Below are 23,979 nucleotides of genomic sequence, written 5' to 3'. Positions count from 1 at the left end.
GGTTTCTCTTACCTTGGACGTGGGGTATCTCTTCACAGCTGCTCCAGCAAAACGCAGCCACTGCTCCTTACCTTGGACGAGGGCTATCTCCTCACAGCCATCCCTCCTGACCTTGAACGTGGAGTAGCTCCTCTCAGCCCTCCTGTGCCAGCTGTGTAACTGTGGGCAACTCACATAATGTCTCCTCAGACTCATCTACAAAATGGGTATAGAAGTAGTTCCCTACCTTATAGGGTTGCATAACCTGCAACATGATTAAGTGTCTTGGTAAATGTTTGATTCTGCCTGGTTACTGTGAATTAAAATACACCAGTGACTTCTGGCCATATGATTTATAATAGTTTGACATTTAACTAAATGGTAAAACTATTTATTTTTCCCACCCCTTTCTAGTCCCCTTACCCTGCTTTATTATTCATATTTTCTCCCACCAGAGTATTACTTTTAAGATAGTAGAGCTTTATCTTGTTCACTGCTGAAACAGCACCCAGAAAAGTACTGTACATATTAAGCCTTCAGTAGACACTAGCTGAATGAATGGTGCAAATTGTCAAAAGGGAAAATAAACCATACACCAAAATGTTCATTATAATAAAAAGTATGGGTAAATCTTTCTCTAATGGCTCCCAGTCATATATTTTAAAACACCAAATGCTATAATAAAAACAAGTAATTTATTAAAATTTGAAGGTAAAAACATAATTTTAAAAGATTTAGACCTATGTCAGGCGTGATAGAGTATGGATGCTTTCTTGAAATTCAAAATCAGATCTAAGAGTATCACTTTCAGAATGTTCAAGAAGATTCGGTTTACTTCTAGTTGTCTTTGATGAAACAGTCAGTATTTCACTCTCTTTCTTAACAGAAATGTGTTTTTTCGAAGACTCGCTTTTAATTGGTTCATTAACCAAAGAGCTATTTTGCCCGATTCCTTTGGTTTTCTGCTTTGCAGGTGAGTCAGAGCAGGAATGCAGGTCCTTCCCAGGCTGTTTCTTAGCAGAGTGCTTTTTGATATATTCACCTGTTTTCGTCATTTTTTCTGAGGCAGGCCTGCTATTTCTAGATAATTCGTCTTCTTTTCTTTGACTTCCAGTTCCACAAATTACATCTGCTGGAGGAGAACATGCTCTAGCAATGAAATCTTCAAAAGACTCCTGCCGCTGTTCTGTGACTGGGACTCCCAAGTTGTCTTTGGAAGTCTCTAAGGTCTCCTGAGTAGAGGCAGGGGCATGGAAGGTGTCGACAGGCAAAGGAATTCTAGTATCACCTGTAATTTTCTGAAACTGGAGAGAAAAACAAAAGACAAGACAAAAATTCAGTGATGAACAAGGCCTACCATTAAAAGCATTCAGTCGCTTCAGTCATGTCCAACTCTCTGTGACCCTATGGACTCACAGCCTGCCAGGATCCTCTGTCCATGGGATTCTCCAGGCAAGAATACTAGAGTGGGTTGCCAGTTCCTTCTCCAAGGGGTCTTCCTAACCCAGGGATCAAACCCATGTCTCTTCAGGTGTCCTGTATTGTAGGTAGGTTCTTTACCTCTAGCACCACCTGGGAACCTATCCATTACAAAGTGGAGTCCGAAATTTCAATGTTACTCTGTGATCTTATTATTAAAACAGTCAGTTGATAATTTAGAAGATTTCAGAGCCAGTTTTTTTCTAATTATATCTTCCAAGTGATTCTCAACTTAGACATATCCAAGATTATGTCTGCTACATTTTCAGACTTCAGTGTTTAGGGTAGTTAGTACCTATTTCCTTTCCCTTACTAAAAATAAAACCCTATTCTCTAAGAAAATTAATTTCTTTTCTATCCTCCAGGTCAATGTAAACCAGTTTTTTTACACAGTTTTACAAAATGGAAAACATGTAAAAATGTGACCAGACTGTGTATCCAAGCTGTCAGTTTCCAAGACCAGTTTGAGACTGGCTAAGGTGAGAGCTGAAGGCTCCGCGTAAGGCTGGAGGAAAAGCTGACAGGTTTCCCCCTCCCATTCCCATAACCAGGTGACTCACTATAGTATACTCCCTATGAACCATGTCTGGACCACTTATTTTAAAAAATTATCTGTATCAGTACTTGTACCTTCATTAGTGTTCCTTCATTGTAAGCTGACTGCATACAAATAGAAACCTAGATAAAATATGAATAGAATAGGCATTTATACAATTTAAAATTTAGGATATTTTCTCTAAGGTTTTCTTTCTTCACTAAGGATAGTTTGCTTTAACTCATAAATTTTCAAAAGAATTTCCAGTTTTCTTATTTACAACAATGCAGTATCATGAAATTTACTGGGCACAAATGTACTAATCTAAGATATCGGAAAGGAGCTCAAAGAGGCTTCTAGCTCCTCAGCATATGAACTCTCAGAGACCGATCATTATTATCTTCTTTCTGACGTGGAAATTTCCTTTTTGCTAATTGCTCTTAGAATCATTAAGTTCTGTTCTGTCCACTTACTTGGATATTTTGCATTTGTCCTAAGGCACTCTGCTGTAAGTCTGATTTTTCTTCTTCAAGTGCCTTCTTTTTTTCTTTAGGTGGACTGCTAACAGTAGAATTCATCTGGGGATGACCTAGTAAATGAAAATCTGACTGATCTATACCAGCCATTGTGGCCAGCTGCCCAAGCCTGGACCAGGGGAGAAAAGGAGAAAAAGACAAAAGTTACTATAATCACAGAAGAGCAGCTTAGATATCCTCAGGCCTACAATCAGGAAATACTTACAACATCTTAAAAGCCAACACCTACCCCAGACTACAAGCCTCTCTCTCCCCCAAATCCTCAGCCCTTTCCAGGGTTATCTTCTGGGATACATCCCATATCCTTGCCTATTACCACTCCATTTCAAACACTCTCACTAGCAGCTTCGACATCGACCACACACACCATCCACTGCCTCTCACCTCCATTCCCACACTCCACTACTATTCCTCCAGCTCCCAAGAAGCGTCTGCTTCTTCCTTCCCAACACCAATTCATTCCCTGACCAAACAGCACTCCATCAATTATCAATCTCCACTTCCCTCTTTCGACAAAACTGCTCCTGGTTGAGACCTGACCTGCATCTTCCCTATACAATTGTTTTTAAGTCCAAGACAAAAACAATCTTAACTCAAACTTATTGAAGGAGAAAAATAAGTGAAAGGCAGTAAAATTCTTATCCATTCCCAAATATTTTCAATTAAAATTGCCTTCAATGTAGTCTTTACAAAAAATTATACCTACTAATTACTCTGTCTACAGGTTACTTGTTTATAATGGGCTTCCCACTCTACCAAAGCAGGCTCCCCTATTTGCTTTTCTTTATAGATTTACTCATTTAAAAAAAAATCAACTCTATTACCTATAATTCACTGCATTTGGCTAAATATGGTCATGGAAGTAATAAAAACCGCTCAAGTTCCTCAGCAAACTACCTCTAAAGTTACAAAGAGAAGAATGCCATGAAGAGAAAAGAACTAACCCAGCATCTTTAAGGAGATCCAAGAAAGCATGGAACTTCCGGAAGGAATTCTCAATGCTGCCCAAAACACCTTCATCATCCAGGATCATGCTTGTCAATGAGTGTGCATGAAGGGCTTCAGACAAAGAGAAGTTTATATTTCTTAACTGGGCATTTTCATGTTCCAACTATAAAAGAAGATTGAAAATATTTGACATGATTTTTTCTCACTGTCATCAAAAGAAAACAAAAGTAGTCTCATCTAGTTTAAAGAACAAAACTAAAACATTCAGAGTGCAATTTGTTGTTCAGTCACTCCGTGGTGTCTGATTTTACAACCCCGTGGACTGCAGCGCACCAGGCTTCCCTGTCCTTCACCATCTCCTGGCATTTGCTCAAACTCCTGTCCATTGAGTCGGTGATGCCATCCAACCATCTCATCCTCTGTTATCCTCAAATGTAATTAATTTGTAATTAATCTACCTCTCCATCAGTAAAGACAGAGACCACATCACATAATAACCGAAAGGCAGAGGCACTCAACAAAGTTTCCTATACAACATATAAATAAATAAATATATACAATATATAAATAAACTGAAATGATTGTTTTATTAACGATCTTTCAAAAGATCAAATTTTAAACTGGTTAAATTCATAATGGATCCTCATTCCACATTAGAAAACTACCTGCTATTAAGTTTGCCTTAAATTAGAAAACGAAGCACAGAACCTAATTTGAACAAAGCATATTACAACTCTGCTGAATGTTAAGGAATAACTTTAGTGAGCAAAATATCTAATGCTTAAGTTTAAAAGTCCTAAATCATAACCAGCCCAATTTATTAACTGTACCATCACCAATATTCTCCTTGGCTTTGTGAAATATTCACTCCCATGCACTCTTCTTTAGATCATCATTTATGATTTGCCCTATATAAAAATCAACTCTAGTATTTCTCAGAAAGGCCATTATGTTCATGATGCCCTCATGTCTTACATAAGCAGGTGTTTAATATTTATTGAATGAACTAGTGTCCACCAATCCAGTAGATGCCCTTTCAAAAATCCCTCCCTACACTCACCCTGTAATAAATTGTATTTATATCGAACGTTTTACCTTATGCTCTGCTTTCATGCACATTACCTAATGTAATTCTCACAGTATGTATTTTTACTTTCATTGCATTCTTACTAGTTTTCCAATCTTATATTTATTTAAATGACTCATTTTCCTAATTCACTGCCAGTAAAGTCTCATCATGTCATTTATGTTACTAGATATACAATACATACACAAAATATGCTTTCTTGAATTGAATAATCATGAACAGAAAATAAGCTAACATCATATAAAGCACACACAACACACAAAAAAACAGATTTTTGCATTTTTAAAAACATACATTCTGGGATACGTAATATAATAATATATATAAACTATAAGCCGATGTCTAAAAGGAAAATGGGAAATGAGAGCTCTATTTCATCCTGTATTTAGATCATATGATCACTAAATACCAGTAAATGTGAAGGTCCATATGATACCCCCAATTTGCAATGTATTAGTTTTCAAGTTTACAAACTATATGCATATGGCTTAAAATCAAATCAAAATAAAACCAAGAAGCTTTCAAAAGTGTAAGAAGAAACTTGTTTACCTCACTGACTCGTTTATCAGCCTTAAGCCTTATGACTCTTTCCTCCTTTAACTGCTTTAGGCACTCCTCCAGTTTTCCCTAGTGTAAAGAAACACAGTAAATATTATACCTAATTCATAGTATGATATTCCAAGGCATTTCCAGCTATAGATTTCATCATGATTTAGGGGCAGAGCCAGAAGTGAACTCAGACTTTAATCTGCTACCTGGAATATCATATCATGCTAGTGAAATTAATTATTGAAATATATCAAATTAGCATAGTAAAGATTTATTTAAATCCCACTCTTTCCAACATAAATCTGTGGCAGCTCACCATAAAAGGTGTATGTGTATAACATAGTAAATATTAAGACCAAGAAAGAAAAATTCCACTTTTATTTGTGGGTCTCTTCACAGCAGGAAGCCATATTAATGAACATGCTTAACATACCCGAGTTACATAACTGCAGATTCAAAAGCATTTTTTAAAAAGAGTAATCACTTTTAAAGCAACTTACTATATGTCAAGCACTGTTCTGGAGTTTCCTGGGCATTAAATATGAGGAAAGAACAATACTAACTTCATGTTATCTTACAGATGAGAAAACGGAGGCAGAGAAGCAGATTAAGTAGAGTAGCACAGCCAAGCTCACACCACTAAGTAGCAGAACCAATACTGTGAATTCAGGAAGCTGGGTGCCATTCCTGTCCATAGAGATAGTAGTCTTTCCATTCACCAAGGTCAGTAACATAAAATGAACACTGGTAAACTCTCACAATTCTTAAGAACTCATGAAATCAAAAGATGCTTACTCCTTGGAAGGAAAGTTAGGACCAACCTAGATAGCATATTCAAAAGCAGAGACATTACTTTGCCAACAAAGGTCTGTCTAGTCAAGGCTATGGTTTTTCCAGTAGTCAGGTATGGATGTGAGAGTTGGACTGTGAAGAAAGCTGAGCACTGAAGAATTGATGCTCTTCAACTGTGATGTTGGAGAAGACTCTTGAGAGTCCCTTGGACTGCAAGGAGATCCAATCAGTCCATTCTAAAGCAGATCGGTCCTGGGTGTCCTTTGGAAGGAATGATGCTAAAGCTGAAACTCCAGTACTTTGGCCACCTCATGCGAAGAGTTGACTCATTGGAAAAGACTGATGCTGGGAGGGATTAGGGGCAGGAGGATAAGGGGACGACAGAGGATGAGATGGCTGGATGGCATCACCGACTCGATGGATGTGAGTTTGAGTGAACTCCAGGAGTTGGTGATGGACAGGGAGGCCTGGCGTGCTGCAATTCATGGGGTCACAAAGAGTCGGACACGACTGAGCGACTGAACTGAACTCAACTGAACTGAAGACACAGGTCCTTGAAGTGGAGGACACTGCTTATGGGTAGGCAGAATTCTAAAAGAGATCCTAAGATTCCTATGCTGAAGTACACAATCCTGCCAGTTTTTCAATCTAGGTGCTGTAGTGAAGGGATTTTGTAGATGTAATTAAGGTTCCAAAATCAGTTGCTCTTAAAAGAGAGAGATTATTTTGGGTGGATGTGATATAATCAGGCATCCAAGGAAAAGGAACTGGACTTCTTCTAAAGATCTGAAATACAAAAGGGACAAGAGGGAGATTCCTCATTGCCGGCTTTGAAGAAGTCAAGCATGATGTTGTGGCAGGGAATACAAGTAGGAGGCCTCTAGCAGCTGAGACTGTCCCCCAGCTGACAGTCAGCGTGGAAACAGGGACCTCTATTCAATCAAGTGCAGGATCTGAATTATGCCAATGAGCTGAAGAAGCTTGCAAGTATTCTTTCTTGGAACCTCCAGATAGTAACACTTTCAGACTGACATCTTGATTTTAGTTTTATGACACTCATGAGCTTTGTTGAACATCCAGTACAAACATGAACATCCAACATTGGGGGCCTGATGTCTTACACTTAAATTTCACACACTTTAACACTCTCTGGAGGGAACCCACATGTTCCCACTATGTATCTGAGTGGAGAACTCAGTCAGTGCTGTGCCTGAACCTACGGAACTGTGAGCTAGCAAAATAGGTATTATTTTAAGTCAGTAAGAGTATAGTAAAGGAAAATTAATATATTACTCAATCTCCAGGTTCAAGAACAAAATAAATGACTGTTATTGTTTTAAGTCATTGTTTCTGGGCGGTTTCTTATGCAGCAATAAATAATCAGAATACCTATGAAAACAGTAAGGTGTATTTATACATTTTAAATGCTTTCAACAATCACTTAAAGAATAAGGAATTCTACTCTATGTTATCATTGTGAGAGGAACTGGTATCACTTTATGGACAATAACTTTTGGTACACAGCAACAATCTTACATCAGCAGTTTACCCTAAGGAAATCAGAGATGTGAGCAAAGATTTATCTACAAACATGATGTCATAAGATTATTTATAATCAAACTCTAGAAGAAAGCTAAGAGACTCCAAATTGGGGTTGGTTTAAATAAAAATAGCACATCATATGAAGGAATGCTCTATGAAACCACTAGGAAAATAACGATGATAAACGGGCTCAACCAGAGTTAATGAATGGGCCTGAGGAGTTCTATATTCAAAATACATCTGTGTCTTTTTCTTGGAAGATGGTCCATAAACTTTATCAAATTATCTGATTTAGAAAAATATTTAGTGACATGAAAAAATATCTTTAATACCTTTTTAAGACAAAAGAGCAGAGGTGGCTTTTATTTCCTTCAATAAGTTGTTCACTGCTTTCAAAAATTTGCTCAATGAACATATTTTTATGCTCAGAACATGCTTTAAAAATTGACAGTCTAATAACTTCAAATTCTTTAAAGTTTCATTACTAAAGCCAACCAAGTTTTCAATGGGAAAAAGGAAAAAAATTCCTCTACTTTTAATATAATGGTTAAATAAATCTTCTAAAATTGATTTCAAAGAAATTCTAAACAAATAAGAAAACAAACAAAAAACCCTCACCACAGTCTGAGAAAAGCAGACTAAATTACAATATTCTTGACTGGTTCTAAATAGTACACTAACGTGTAGTAACATGAAATAGTTTCTCCCTCTAGTGGAAAGTATTAGAACACAGCATTAAATTTTTCTGAAAAAGTGAACCCCTCTCCTACAAAATAATTCATGTCCCTTAAACAGAAATATGGAACCAAAAAAATTAGAAAGTAAAATTGCTTGATATTCTATTACTTAGGTAAGACTAATGATAAGGCTTTGGAGAAATCTTTCCTGTCATCTGCTCTCCTTCCTCCCTTCTATACACTGGCTAGGTTGCTTTTTCTGGAACCAAGCTCCCATCATATTGTATATCATATCAATATAATTTAAATATATTTAAATCATATTGTATACCTTTTTTAATATTTAAAATGATGGAAATCAATCATTTCTCATATAATCAGGGGATTCATAACCTGGATTTTTTTTAAGTGGGCTACAAAATATTTCAATGAGTGGGGTTGCTGTTGCTAAGTCACTTCAGTCGTGTCCGACTCTTAGTGACCCCATGGACTGCAGCCCACCAGGCTCCCCCGTCCATGGGATTTTCCAGGCAAGAGTACTGGAGTGGGGTGCCATTGCCTTCTCCACTAAGTGGGGTTGGTCAACTATTCCTTTGATTACACATTTAAATCCTTTCCAACTTTTCAATATTATAAGACAAAATAACCATTTTTATGCATGAAGACCTTTTTCCATATTTAGAAAAACGTTCTGGCAACAAAGCCATAAAAATGAGGCTGAGATCAAAGCAAACAGATATTTTTCAGGCTTTGAGGTACCTATCCCCAAACTGCTTTCTAAAAGATTCCTAAGATTTTATACAGCCATCAGCAATGTATCACTTGGTATATAATCACTACAATAACTTTTGGCTTATTTCCTCACTTAGAATGCAAGTTATTTGAAGAAAGAGGGTGTATTTTATTGTTTATCCCCAGAACCTGCACCTAGCACAAAGCAGTCAGCCATTAAATAATTGCTGAATAAGGAAAATCCCTACCAATGCAAGTTGTATACAGTATGAAAGATGTGTGCTTTTTCTGTAACTGGGTAAGTGAAAACTTGGCATCTCCCTTAAGTGTGTACTTCTTTGCTTATAATTAGTAATTAAATTTCTCTTTTAAATTATATTTTAAAAATTCTGAAGCAAAATCCTGGCCCTCCTCGTTAGCTCTATAATCTTGGACAAGTTCCATAATGCTAGACCTCAACTTTCTTATCTATAAAGTGGAGATAAGCTCCCACATCACAGAGCTCTTGTGAGAATTACATGAGCTAAAGCATGTAATAAAACATGAGCTAAAGCATATAATAAAACTTATAAGCACTCTTTAACAAGAGTGCTTGGTACACAGAGTATGTTCAATTAATGTTGAGTGAATGAACATGTGAATGCAAACAGCAGTGAAAGGCTTAAAATGAAATAGTCTCGTCCCACATCCACATCCAGCACCCTGCTGCTGCTGCTGCTGCTAAGTCGCTTCAGTCGTGTCCAACTCTGTGTGACCCCATAGACGGCAGCCCACCAGGCTTCCCCGTCCCTGGGATTCTCCAGGCAAGAACACTGGAGTTGGTTGCCATTTCCTTCTCCAATGAGTGAAAGTGAAAAGTGAAAGTGAAGTCGCTCAGTCGTGTCCAAATCTTAGCCACCCCATGGACTACAGCCTACCAGGCTCCTCCATTCATGGGATTTTCCAGGCAAGAGTACTGGAGTGGGGTGCCATTGCCTTCTCCATCCAGCACCCTAGAGGTGACCAATTCTTTGAGCAGGTTTGCAGGTTTTTACTTGTAAAATATTATATGCATATTGAGAAGTACACAGAACAAAAGTGTCAATGTGACAACTGAAAAGCTGCAGGTGTTGGGATTTTCAGAGTACATCACTGATTTACTGAGTGTACTTCTCAGATGTAGTGGTTTCCCCAGGATTCAGAAGGCTGTCATGGATCAGACAGACAGCAGACCACCAAACAGTGACTATGACCCATAACTTACACAACTTACAGTGACTTACATAACCCATAACCACCACTCAAATCTGCAAGTACTTGTCAGCATCTTAAAGATCCCACATATCCCTCCCTCATCTCAGGCTTCTTTCCCCAGTTATAAACACCATCCTCATTTCTTGACAACCATTTCCTTTAACCTGGTTGCATCTTTCACGATATGGAAAGATAGCTCGGTTGGTAAAGAATTCTCCTGAAATGCAGGAAACCCAGGTTTAAATTCCTGGGTCGAGAAGATCTGCTGGAGAAGGGATAGGCTACCCACTCCAGCATTCTTGGTCTTCCCTTGTGGCTCAGCTGGTAAAGAATCCGCCTGCAATGCAGGAGATCTGGGATCGATCCCCGGGTTGGTAAGATACCCTGGAGAAGGGAAAGGCTACCCACCACTGCAGTATTCTGACCTAGAGAATCCCATGGACTATCCATGGGGTCTCAAAGAATCATACATAACGCAGCAACTTTCACTTTCAACTTTATGTAGAGGATCACAGTGTACACTGTCTTTTCTATTTTATTTCTTTCACTCAACATTGTTTTAAAAAATTCATCCAGATTGCTATCTGTAGTTATATTAGGTTGGTGCAAAATAATTGCAGTTTTCTGCATTGTTGAAATTTGCTATTTGATGTTGGAATACATTCTAAATAAATGTGGTTATATCGATATATCGTTTTAATGTGCATTCTTACTTTATTTTTTTTGCTAATGATTTATTACTTGCTGTTTTTATTTAATACTTATTTTAGACTATGGAAATGATAACTGGCAACATTAACAACACATTTGGCCCAGGAACTGCTAACGAATGTACAGTGCAGTGGTGGTTCAAGAAGTTTATAAAGGAGACAAGAGCCTTACACATGTGGAGTACAGTGGTCGGCCATCAGAAATTGACGATAATTGAGAGCATCATCAAAGCTGATCCTCTTACAACTACATGAGAAGTTGCTGAAGAACTCCACATCAATCATTCTATGGTCATTTGGCATTTGAAACAAATTTGAAAGGTAAAAAAGATTGATAAGTCACTCAGTCGTGTCCAATTCTTTGAGACCCCATGGCCTATACAGTCCATGGAATTCTCCAGGCCAGAATACTGGAGTGGATAGCCTTTCCCTTCTCCAGGGGATCTTCCCAACCCAGGGATCGAACCCAGGTCTCCCGCACTACAGGAGGTTTGCCAGCTGAGCCACAAGGGAAGCCTGGGTGCCTCATGAGCTGACCAGAAATTTTTAAATCATCATCATTTTAAAGTGCTATCTTCTCTTACTTAACAACAATGAACAATTTCTCAATTGTATTGTGGTATGCAACAAAAAGTGGATTGTATATAACAACCAGTGACAACCACCTCAGTGGGTGGTCCAAGAAGAAGCTCCAAAGCACTTCCCAAAGCCAAATTTTCACCAAAAAACAGTCATCGTCACTGTCTGGTGGTCTGCTGCCTGTCTGATCCATGACAGCTTTCTGATTCCTAGGCAAACCATTACATCTGAGAAGTACACTCAGTAAATCAATACGATACTCTGAAAATCCCAACACCTGCAGCTGGCATTGGGTTGCAATGGCAACACCTGACCTCACGTCACACAACCAAAGCTTCAAAAGTTGAATGAATTAGGGTATCAAGTTTTGCCTCATCTGCTGTATTCACCTGACCTCTTGCCAACTGACTGCCACTTCCTCAAACATCTTGACAGCTTTTTGCAGGGAAAACACTTCCACAACCAGCAGGAGGCAGAAAACGCTATTGAAGAGTTTGTTGAATCCTGAAGCATGGATTTTTATGCTACAGGAATAAGAAAACTTATTTCTTGTTGGTAAACAAGTGTTGACTGTAATGGTTCCTATTTTGATTAATAAAGATGTGCTTGAGCCTAGTTATAATGATTCACTGTCTGAAACCATAATTATGTTTGCACCAGCCTAATAGTCCATTCAATTTTACTCCTTGAAAGCTTTTCCACTGTACAAACATACATAATTTATTTAATGTTTAACTCTTACAGGACACTTTGGGTTTTTTCTGTTTGTCCTAACGCATGCGCATGAATCCTGTTGTACCGGTTATTCCGGTGCATTTACCCAAGGCGGGCGTGAGGGCTGCTGGGTTACAGGGTATTTATATACCTTCAGTTGATGGAGAGTGCTAAAGGCTTTTCAAAGTACTATTGATGTGTACTTCAGCATAAGCAGGGTAGAAGATTCTCATAGTACTCCAGGTCTATAATACCTGATGCTATCAGACTCTGTCAATCTCACTAGCATGTAGTTTTTTTGGTTTTGATTTGTTTTTTTTCTCATTACTTAATGAAGTTGGGCACTTTTCCATGTTTACTGGCTATCTGGATATCCTTCTTTATTAAGTTTAAGAAAACTAGTCTTATTTTTAATTTTCCATTTCCAAATACTATACTTACATGACTACTTCTGACTAAATTTGAGGCAGTATCTGTTAACTTTCTAATTTACTAGGTAAGGATTTAGTTCCTTTACACTCTTTCCTATATCCACACTGCTTAGTAAAGTTATGTCATTATTAGTTTTTCCACTGGTCATGATCTCTTCCACATGTAGTGATATACTTAAAAATCTATATTGCTGATCAACTATAAACTCTTTCAACGTCCCGCTTTGTAAAATGAGGACATTCGTGTCGTTTCCCCTTTTTTCTACCCCGTCTACCTTCCAAACCTAGCTTTTATATTGTCAAAGTTGAAATTTATATTCTGTTCTATGTGCAGTTAGGCTTCCCTGGTAGCTTGGACGGTAAAGCGTCTGCCTACAATGCAGGAGACCTGGGTTCGATCCCTGGGTCAGGAAGATCCCCTGGAGAAGGAAATGGCAACCCACTCCAGTATTCATGCCTGGAAAATCCCATGGACCAAGGAGTCTGGTGGGCTACAGTCCATGGGGTCACAAAGAGTCGGACACCACTGAGCAACTTCTCTTTTTCTTCTTCATGTGCAGTTAAGTTTTCTGTTATTTGAGAGTCAGTATGGAGCAATGTTTAAGAGAAGAGGCAGAAAGCCTGAACTCAAAGCCCCGATGCAACCATAAATCAGGGACAGGCTGGGCAAGTTCCTGCTGTGGCTTAGCTTCCTTTTCTGAAAAGCAGGAATGATACTAGCTAACACCAACCTCATAAGGTTATTCAGGGCATTAAATGAGTTATAGGCATTAAATGTGTTATTCAGAGCATTAAATGAGTTATATGTTAAAAACACTTAGAATATAATATATACTGAGTACATACCAGGACACGATACGTTTCAGTACATACTAAGTGAATACTAACATACTAAGTATAGTTCAGGTTAGTTATTTGTTACTACATGCAAGTTGACAATAAAAGCTGCAAACCAAGACAGTATTTCTACTATTACAGTTAAATTAACATTGCCCACTGCAGACATATACTGTGTCTCTACGTATAGATTATACTTCTTATACTGTTTCCGTGTCATTACCCTTGTACAGCATGACCATATACCCTCAGATGCCTTGGGGTGTTCCAGTTTATACCTGCTGTCCTGATGTTACAGAAGTATAGTGACTCCTTACATTATTAGTGTTCTGGTTTGGACAACAAATTAGATAGGTGGTCACTGCCTCTGTGTGTCACTGAAAAGGGGGACACCTGTAATGTCAGGTTAAAGTGGATTCTTCTCTTGCTCATCAGTAGTAGTTTAAAATCTACCATAGTTTAGGGAATTCACTGGCTATTCACTATAGGAACTCACACTTTCACTGCCAAGGACACGAGTTCAATCCTTGGTTGGGGAACTAAGATCCTGCAAGCTGAGGTGCAGCCCCCCTCCCACCCTCCAAAAAAATCTACCATAATTTAGTTCACTTCATGTTTATGTCAGTGTAGCCTTTTTTCCTCTGGAGTTCAGTTTCCTTCTCCTCCTCCTCTCCCTCCTCCCTTCCAACAGTATCTAATGCATAGTAAGTACAAGACGCCTCAATGCGTTTCTAAGCTGTCAATCACACAACTAATGGAAGGCTCTTAAATCTATACCAGCTGACTCTGCACTGAATCCACTGTTTCCCGAATCCCCTATTACCTTCCTTCTTAGTTTATTCCCTCATTTGGCCGGATTATTTCTACAAATAACTTGTACAGCACAGGGGGTAAGCTTTTCAAATTTCTTTACGTACAAAATATCTTAGACAGCCTCCACTTATGACTGATAGTCTGGCTGGATACAAAACCCTAGGGTGAAAATTATTTGCCTGAAAAACTTTGGAGTTATCTTTCTAATGCCTTCCAGAATCCATGGTGCTGATGACAACAATGATAATGTCAGATTTTCTTTTTTTTAGGTGACCAGTATTTTTATCTCTGGAATGGATGTATCTTTTCAGTATTTTAAAATTTCATAGTGTAGAGTATCTAGGTAGAAGCTATTTTTGTTTAGCTATTTTCAGTTTGAGGCCTGAAGCTTACTTTCAGCTATGTGGAATTTTCTTGCCCTTTGACAGCTTCCGTCCACTTTTTTCTGGATCTAGAATTTTTAATAGGAACATGCTGGACCTCCTCGATGCAGCCTCTCCCAATATATCACTTCTATCACATTTTCCATTCTTTCTTTTTTATATACTGAGAAATTTCTTTAATTCCTACTGAATTTATTTCAGCAACCACATTTTCATTTCCAAGAGATTTATCTGCTTTCTGACATTCCCTTTTTAATTAACACCCTATTCTTATTTTAAAGTTTCCAGCTCCTATTTTAAGGCTCTTTAAGGACACGAATTAGGGTTTTTTCTTAAATTATTTTGTTCCCTAAATTTTCCCTGGTCCTACTAGGATTTGTTTTTACTCTTTTCCCACCTCTCTTGTTGTAAGTTTTACTCAACTACGAGGCGTATGATAGTTATTTTCTATTTAAGAATGAGAGCAAAAAGCTCCCTGGAAGTCACTGACTGACTAGCTTTTCTAATGCAGGAAAAAGTGGGTAGTGACTATAATAGGATACCCCCAGGCACTCTTTTCTAGGGTGTAAAAACTCACAACAGCTGCCCTAGTTGTCTCCAGTTTAATTTTTTCAAAATGAAATTATCTCATTTCAGGAAAGTGAGGGTGGGGCTGGGATTCAACTCTTTCAAGCACAGACTCAATGAGCTCCCCCTATTTCACTCACCTGCTTAAGTAACTTCACTCTCTCCCCCACATGCACCTCTGAGTATGGAGCTATTTCTGCAGGGGGATCACATTCCCCCTCAGCTGCAGGCGGTCCCTGGGCATATTGTAGGTGATGGTTCCCCTTGTTCTACTGCTTCAGTTTCACATTCTTCCACTTGTCTCCTGTCTTTCAAAGATATTCTGAAATCTCTTGATTGTTGGGGGTTTATATATTTAAACACTTTGATACCATCATTGTAATGTCTTGTTAAAACAAAGAAGAGCTGAAAGGGTTCTCAGAGCATCCTGGATCTATTCTGTAGTCACAGTTTATAAAACTTCTTGGTCTTTCCCAATGTCTACAACTGCTTTTAGAAATATCAATACAACACCCCGACCTACTGGTGAAGGAAACGAATACAACACATCTAAAATGACAACAAATGTGGGTTAAATGCCTAGGGTCCTGTCTTACTCTGCAACTTACCAGTAAACCGCTTATGTGCTGCAAATTGTAGGTGCTCATTTATAAGATGAAAAGGGGGTAATTCTACATGAACTACAGATTCCTCCTACTGTAATATTTCATAATGAAATTTCTCTATATTAACAGTAATTTGACCTAAAAAACTAAAATCTTTACTTTTTCTTTTAAAAATCAAACAGTAATTTCCGTTGTCCTTTAATAATGGGCTAGTTCAAAATTTATCAAGATTTCATACTAAAAGAAAATCATACTAAGTGATTTTAAAAATTGAACACAGACTTTGTAGCACAGTAACAAGGCGCCCTGAAACCATGCTTCCCTTATTTTCTACAAAGTATCGGCTCTGCATTTAAGTGGAAATAAAATTAATATATTATTTGGAAGAGTAAAAACTTCTTATGAAGATCAATTTTTCTTTTCTGTCCATACAAAGAGAAGTATGGAATGACATTGGATGTCCAGTTTATTAGGCAATATAATGGAGCTTATTGCTGTTTTATTTTTAGGAAAGGAGAATATCAATATTGAAACATTTTTTCAACTTTTCATTAAAAATGAGGCCATACACCCCTCCTATAAAAAGAACTGTCAATTTTCTCATCTGTAAAACAAGGGCACTGAATCAGCTGACTACATTCATTCAGAACTCAATTCCTTCAAGTTTATCTTAAAGATTCTCCCTATATCTAATATTAAGGTTCTAAAGAAAAGCAAATATGTAACTAGTGACATGTTTTGATTGTTTATTTCTTAGAGTTCAAATGTCCACCATTCACCTTGGTCTAAGCTAAGTTCAAGGGGATAAAATGCAGACAGAAGGGGAAAACAGAAAGCTCCCACACAAGTTGTCAAGTGTTGCAGTCAGACGCAACTAATCTGTTTGAAAAATAATCTTCTCTGTATCTTTAAAGTGATAACTTTATACCTGCAATGCTTCCTGTTTCAAATTGATTTTCTCTGGCTCTTCCTGAACACTTTCTGCGGAATCATCGACCTCTTCGATTTCTGAGGAGGAAGGACTCTCTATGGTCACAGTCACAGGAAAATCTGATTGCTTTAAAAAAAGAAGACAAAATTGTATAGAAGACAACATGAACAAGATACCAAATATCCAAATATTAAAGGACATTTAACACAAGCAATCTGAGGTATCAAGTCATTACTTGTAAATGTCTCCCACTGCTTCTTAGTCTAACACAAGCAATGACAAAGTAAAATTATAGTAACTTATTTTTGCTATGTTACTGTACAGACCTCTGGTGTACATGGTTAGGATTAGTATTTGGAATTATCTGTATTATTTTATTAAGTTTCTTTCATAGAAGACAAGTAAGGAGCCAGGGTAAACATTTTTTCTCAGATCACCTTTATACTGCAAACTAGAAATTTATTCTTCACCATCAGACACAAGTAGTCTGGAAGAAAATGTAGCTTTTAGGAGGACAATTCATCAGTAAGGGGACTGGTAAAGAATCAGAAGAATAATTAGAAAGTCAACATATCTAAACTGTGAATAATAAACAGAATTTTTTTAAAAATTAGTCACTCCAGTATTTTTGCCTGGAGAATCCCATGGACGGAGAAACCTGGTAGGCTGCAGTCCATGGGGTCACTAAGAGTCGGACACAACTGAGCGACTTCACTTTCACGCATTGGAGAAGGAAACGGCAAACCACTCCAATGTTCTTGCCTGGAGAATCCCAGGGACAGAGGAGCCTGGTGGGCTGCTGTCTATGCAGTTGCACAGAGTCGGACACAACTGACGCGACTTAGCAGTAGCAGTGGCAGCAGTCACATATACATACACAATTAAAACTGACCTATCAAAACTTTCATTTTCTCATCATCCTTCAGTCAAAACTAGTGTAATTATAATTCAATTCTCCTATTGAGCTTCACTGCCACTGGAATGTTGTTCAATAAGACACTTCCATTTAAAAACTGACCTGGTCACAACCCCATAAAAGTATATAAGTCAAAAGGATGTGTGTTAGTTTTATATAACTGTGCAGAAGACAACTCACTAGGATATCATTCTGACAAGCCCTGCAGGAGAGGAAACTCCCATTGGTAGAATGAGGCATGCACTCCTCTACCAGACATCCAGGGGCAGGACTGACACCCAATGTGCTCTTCTTTTAATTTCAGCAGAGCAACTACACAGTCTCCTAAGACCACTGGCAGGATTAGCTTGCTCCAAGGCCATGAGGCTGTAAAAGAAGGCAAGTGTGCAGCCTTGGTGAGGGAGAAGGAACGCTCAGAGAGCAGAGGTTTGGGATATGTCGCTTCATATTGGCTTGAAAATCAGGAACTTGTACAGACAGCCCCCAAACAACATTTTCTGAAAACACATGAACACTCGGGTATGACAGCTCCACGTAAGGAGTTAGAAATTGCAATCAAGTTCGTTCTACTGGGTAACCACTGACTTGCGGACTGGAGAACCCACTTCCTTGTTTACAGACATAACCACAAGGTTCCCAGTGTGCCATATCTATACAACTACACAGAGGCAATGGGAGAACGACGAGACAGGTTTTAAATGGGTTTATTTCAGAGAGGGAACTGTTTTTTTGTAAGGCTCTGTTCAATTTAAAAAGTAAAGAGTATGATCTCCCACCCTTCCCAATTCAACCCCCTGTATACAATAAATATAATAACCACATACCTGCAACTGATTACACACATCACGAGCTTTGATTAATGGAAAACCCCTAAAAAGATATTAACAAAATGAAGTTGTATCTTGATGTACACACATCACCAGTTAATTGCATTTAATATAAGTTTTTAGTATCATGTACAATATCCACATAGAATTGTATATAAAAGTAAGTCAGCTCAAAACAAGGACCTGGAAGGCCTCTGCTATGAAAAAAAGTGAACAGAATTTAGCAGACCCGCTTTGTGACAACTCTATGAACTGCTGAGAGGCACCTTTGGCTCCTACATTCAGGGTGGTTGAGATTTCAGTCTACCTTCTTAACTGGTGGTACGAATCATTCTCTAATTTACAACTCCTTGTGGTGAGGATGGGCCTGAGATTAATAAATGTCTTAAGAAGAAGATATGAATACACAAAGCTCTTAAACTAAAGTGCAAAGACTGGGAATTCAATATTATAGTTTATGCTTTAAGAATCTATATTACCATTTGCAAAAGTAGTCAGTTGTCCAATGGGGATTATAAATATCAACTAAATGTGAGCAATTGAACAGGTATTTTACATAGTAATTAATTACTTCAAGTACTATTTAAAATCAATTCTCTATGTTTTCTTAAGCAATTGTTAACACTAAATTTCATCAATGTGCTCAGATGCTCAGTTCTGTCTGACTCACTGTGATCCTACAGACTCTAGCCCAGCAAGCTCCTCTGTCCATGGGATTTTTCAGGCAAGAATACTGGAGTGGGTTGCCATTTCCTCCTCCAGGGGATCTTCCCAACCCAGGGACCAAACCCACATTTCCTGTGTCTCCTGCGTTGCCAGGTGGATTCTTTACCACTAGCGTCATTCTAATTTCATGAATATTACCAAATAAGTCACTTGAAAATAACCTAGAGCAATTTATTTCATCTCGCAAGCCTAGAGCTATAGTTGAAAAATTTTACTCACAGCCCTATGACAAAATTACTATGAACTTATCCCTTGGATAAGTAATCAGCTAAAGCTAGTTAAGTCTAGTTTGACAAACTAAATCTGATTTACTGAATTAAGCTGGTTGATTTAGATTAGTTCTAATCCATATTTCTCATCCATTCTGCATTAAACCATTCCCAAGCCTAAAATGTCTTTTTTCCCATTCCTACAGATCCAAATGTCTCTTCTGTACTGTAGGGCTTGACTCAACTACACCTGCCTTTACTGAAACTTTTCTCATTGCACGATTGGAGAGAATTTTAGTCTCCTCAGGACACCCATGGGGTTACCTCTGTTGTGACACTTGAGAAACAACTTCAAACTCCCAATTATTTTTTGTTTTTCTTTCTTAGAGGACTCATTAGGCAGAAGCCATGTGTGAGTTATCTTTCTTTCTCTATAGAAACCACCAGAGGCCTCCCACATAATAGAAGCTCCAAAATAAAGAATTCTAAATGACTAAAAGACAGGGAATGAAAATGCTCTACCTGTTCCTTTTTGCACGTTCTGCAGTACGCCATGGGAGGAAACCAGACACACCAGGCGGCAGAGGTTCAGGAGCATAAGAATCTTTACCAGTGGAGTGCTTCTTTCCATTACTTACAGGTTTCTTTGTGGCCAATCCTATGTTTGAGAAATCATGAAAAGAAGGAATCAAATGCACTAAAAGCCTACAGAGCAATTATCACATGCGTACACACTGAAAGGAATAAAACAGGCGCTTTACAATGACGTCAAGGCCATTAAAAATAGGATCGTTTTGTAAAAATGTTTTACATAGGCCAGCAATTTTTAAAAATATAAGTCCACTACAGTAACAAGTTATTTTAACTAAAACAAAAGTACTGAGGTATGCAGAACACGCAAAAATAAATTTTTAAAAAATCCCAAAGAATGATACATTTTATGTATCATGCAGAGACACTCAATCTGAATCTTAGAACACCTTTGGCATTTCTGAATCCCAAGAATAGAGAAATATAAATACACCCATGACTTCTGCCAAATAAAATCTTTGGGATTAGACCAAAATTTCATTTTAAGATTAATTTTTCTATGTAAAAACAAATAAAAATTATGACTGTATACAAGTTACCAGGTGGTAGATGAGTCAATGTTACCCTCCTATAAGTCTGTTGACCTTCACTGTTCATTTGATTTCATATAGAAAACACACAAAAAAAGTGAAACCCACTGGATGAAAGAGTGAAATGCGGAGACTTACCCTACACTTTAGTACTAAAGAGTCAAGTATTTTTATAAGAAATATTTGGTAGCAAAAAAGAGACTTACAAGCTAATATTTTCTTTAGAACAAAAAAATTCACATTTAAATGTTTAATTTGAACATTACTGAAAACAAACATCATAGTTAAAATGATTGTATTTATTTTTCAAACCTACTGTACTTTAGTAGCATTAGGATGGTGTGTAAAATAGAGTGTATGTGGTGATACAGGACAAATGTTTCATTAGTGTAGCTTACTGATAACCACCACATGATCCTGTGCGATTTCTTTGGATAAATTTACATGCCTCAAAATACAGAGGGGCTCAGTTCATTCTGTGCTATTTTGTTTTTTAACTTAATTACATTCAAGAAAAAAAGTCTATATGCACGTGGTTTGTATGTGTACACCTTTACTTGCAGAAAGTAATGCAAATATATTTGTAATTAAAATTTTAAAAATCACATTTGTCTCTTTAGGAGATAAAAACATTTCTGATAAAAGCCCCCATCTTTTTAAGGCATACATAATTAATTGTAGATGGGACACAGTTCACACAGCTATTTAACTCCTATACTCACCTGGATCTACCTACATAGCCAGACATTGATTTGGCTTACCTCTATGTCTCCAAATAACTGAAGCAAATACAAAAGAAAAAAAAAAGCCCAAGAAATAAAATAAAATTACTCTTAAAATAGCTCAGTGAGCTTGCAAACATCAGTTACATTTCCACTTTGTTTAATCATGCTAAATTAAAAAAAATTTGTTTTATTCTCATTCCATGATGCCTTATTCTATACCACCACATACTAATGTTACAGAATTTCTAAGATGTTTTATATATACATGTTTTATTTACCTATATTTATATTTCTAATAGCAAGTCAAATTAGCTATTTTAAGAATACTTTATACATGATATAAACTTTTAATAATAGTATATAATTAGTGTGATATAAAAATCTTAATTTCTTTTTATATACCATTTGATTGATTACTAAACTATTACTGTCTTAAAGTAACAATTGGCAGACAAATCATAAGCTATTTTTGATTTAATAAACACTTTGGACAACTTCTATTTAATACATTATTCTCTAAGCAAGCTGATTAATGGGGAATCAAAATCATACATCTTTTAGTAGGAAAAAAAAAAGAAGTTGTATTTCTGAAGATGCTTATAATAGCTTATTTCAGGTTATTTCCAATTTTTCACAAATTTCAATTGCAAAATACTAGAAGTAATCATCAACCAGGAAATATTGTCAAAATAACAAACCTTTTATGAAATGTAAACAGAAGTAACCAACAGAAGTTGGTTAATATTAACATCTCTTTAAATTCATTTATAATTTCTATATTCTATAAATTCTCATAATACATATCAAGGCAATTACAGTCCTATTAATAATATCTATGTGGTTAATACTGGCTGTTTTAATTTCAGCACATTGGAAAACATAAGGGCTATAAGTTCTAGTAGCATTAAAAAAAAAAGTTACCAATTCTAATAGTAGCTTTTCCTTTCCGACTACCTCCCAAAATTATGGTTCTCTTTTTCTGTCTAGCAGCTTTGGATGGTTCCTTCAATGGTTCCTTCACCGATGGAGAAGTTATCCATTGGTACTGAGAAAGAAATAATAAATATGCCATTTAAGTTACAGATAATTTATGAAGGTTTGATCTTAATTGGAAATTAAAATATTTTAAGTTAATAAAAGGTTTCTGACAGCATTTCTGGGAACCTGAATTAAAGAATTACACAATATTTTCAAAAACAGAAAAGCCACTTGATTTGACTAAAAACTTAGTTTAAGATGGCCGAAAGTATCCTTATAATTTTTTTTTAAGAAAAAAAGACATTAAAGTGAAATTCTTTCTAGAAGACTAAAACATGTTGTACCTCTGACTTGGCACTTCTTCCATTCTGGAGAACTTTTTTGATAATGGCTTTCATCACAGAATGATCTAAAGTAAAATAAATCGAAATGAGAGTATTTATTTCCCAATGAGTGGCTATTTCCATTTAAAAACAAAAGCCAACTAATTACTGCTTTTCCCATAAAATTAAATATGAACTCTACATTATATAATATATACCTATTTTTCCCTTTGTATATTCTAATTTCTTCCTCAAAACCTAAGATGCCATCTTGCAGACTGACCCCAGTGGCTACTATTTGGGTAGCAGCAAAGGTCAAATTTAAACACTTCGCATCTAAAGTGGCATTGGGTACCTTTGAATAGAAAGCAGAGTCTGAGAACTGTCCAGACACTCAGATACCTCAAAGGTATCTAAAATATCAAACCAAAGTCTCGATATTCCCTCAAAAGCTGCTCCTCCCATCAGCCCCCTTCTAAGTGTACCATTCAGTTGTGCACATAATCATCAAGGACTTGACTCTCTGTTAATACCTCCTTCATACCCCACATCTAATCCATCTGCAAAGCTTGTTAGCTACACCCTCATAATACAATCTGAATTCAATGGCTTTTCACTTGCTCCAAACTTCCTAAGCTAAGCCATAAACATCTCTCATTTGGATCACTGAGACAGTCTCCTAACTGGTCTCCCTGTTTGTCTTTGCCCCAGCCCCCCAAGTCTATTCGCTATGCCAGGGTCATCTTATTGAGACATTATTTAGATCATGCCTTTTTCCAGTTTAAAACACTCTACTCTTTTAGAATAATCCATCTGGTCCCATCACTTCATGGGAAATAGATGGGGAAACAGTGGAAACAGTGTCAGACTTTATTTTGAGGGGCTCCAAAATCACTGCAGATGGTGACTGCAGCCATGAAATTAAAAGACGCTTACTCCTTGGAAGGAAAGTTAAGACCAACCTAGATGGCATATTCAAAAGCAGAGACATTACTTTGCCAACAAAGGTCCGTCTAGGCAAGGCTCTGGTTTTTCCAGTGGTCATGTATGGAGGTGAGAGTTGGACTGTGAAGAAAGCTGAGCACAGAAGAATTGATGCTTTTGAACTGTGGTGTTGGAGAAGACTCTTGAGAGTCGCTTGGACTGCAAGGAGATCCAACCAGTCCATTCTAAAGGAGATCAGTCCTGGGTGTTCTTTGGAAGGACTGATGCTGAAGCTGAAACTCCGGTATTTTGGCCACCTCATGAGAAGAGTTGACTCACTGGGAAAGACTCTGATGCTGGGAGGGATTGGGGGCAGGAGGAGAAGGGGACGACAGAGGATGAGAAGGGGACGACAGAGGATGGCATCACTGACTCGATGGACGTGAGTCTGAGTGATCTCTGGGAGTTGGTGATGGACAGGGAGGTCTGGCGTGCTGCAATTCATGGGGTCGCAAAGAGTTGGACACGACTAAGCAAATGAACTGAACTGAACTGAACTGATGTCTTTACC

General features: G+C 37.4%; 1 protein-coding gene across 3 annotated transcripts in view; it reads right to left on the bottom strand.

Moving 5' to 3' along the window:
- Window positions 1–655: 655 nt before the first annotated feature.
- The window catches only part of CEP78 (centrosomal protein 78), a 35,209-nt gene continuing 11,885 nt past the window's right edge, over window positions 656–23,979 (bottom strand). For 2 of the 3 annotated variants that reach the window (XM_061425587.1, XM_061425589.1), the window contains 10 exons: window positions 22,506–22,570; window positions 22,105–22,228; window positions 19,860–19,995; window positions 18,400–18,445; window positions 16,657–16,785; window positions 5,114–5,191; window positions 3,474–3,640; window positions 2,467–2,638; window positions 2,089–2,136; window positions 656–1,283 (listed from right to left, as the gene is read on the bottom strand). In XM_061425587.1, coding sequence (XP_061281571.1) covers window positions 720–1,283; window positions 2,089–2,136; window positions 2,467–2,638; window positions 3,474–3,640; window positions 5,114–5,191; window positions 16,657–16,785; window positions 18,400–18,445; window positions 19,860–19,995; window positions 22,105–22,228; window positions 22,506–22,570 — 1,529 coding nt within the window. In that variant the 3' untranslated portion in view covers window positions 656–719. The remainder of the gene's footprint in view (window positions 1,284–2,088; window positions 2,137–2,466; window positions 2,639–3,473; window positions 3,641–5,113; window positions 5,192–16,656; window positions 16,786–18,399; window positions 18,446–19,859; window positions 19,996–22,104; window positions 22,229–22,505; window positions 22,571–23,979) is intronic. The other variant, XM_061425588.1, reaches the window with a different exon arrangement.

The sequence above is a fragment of the Bos javanicus genome, chromosome 8, assembly GCF_032452875.1.
Source record: "Bos javanicus breed banteng chromosome 8, ARS-OSU_banteng_1.0, whole genome shotgun sequence".
Taxonomy (NCBI): domain Eukaryota; kingdom Metazoa; phylum Chordata; class Mammalia; order Artiodactyla; family Bovidae; genus Bos; species Bos javanicus.
The sequence above is the reverse complement of the archived record's forward strand: the minus strand, read 5'-3'. Positions and strand labels throughout refer to the sequence as shown.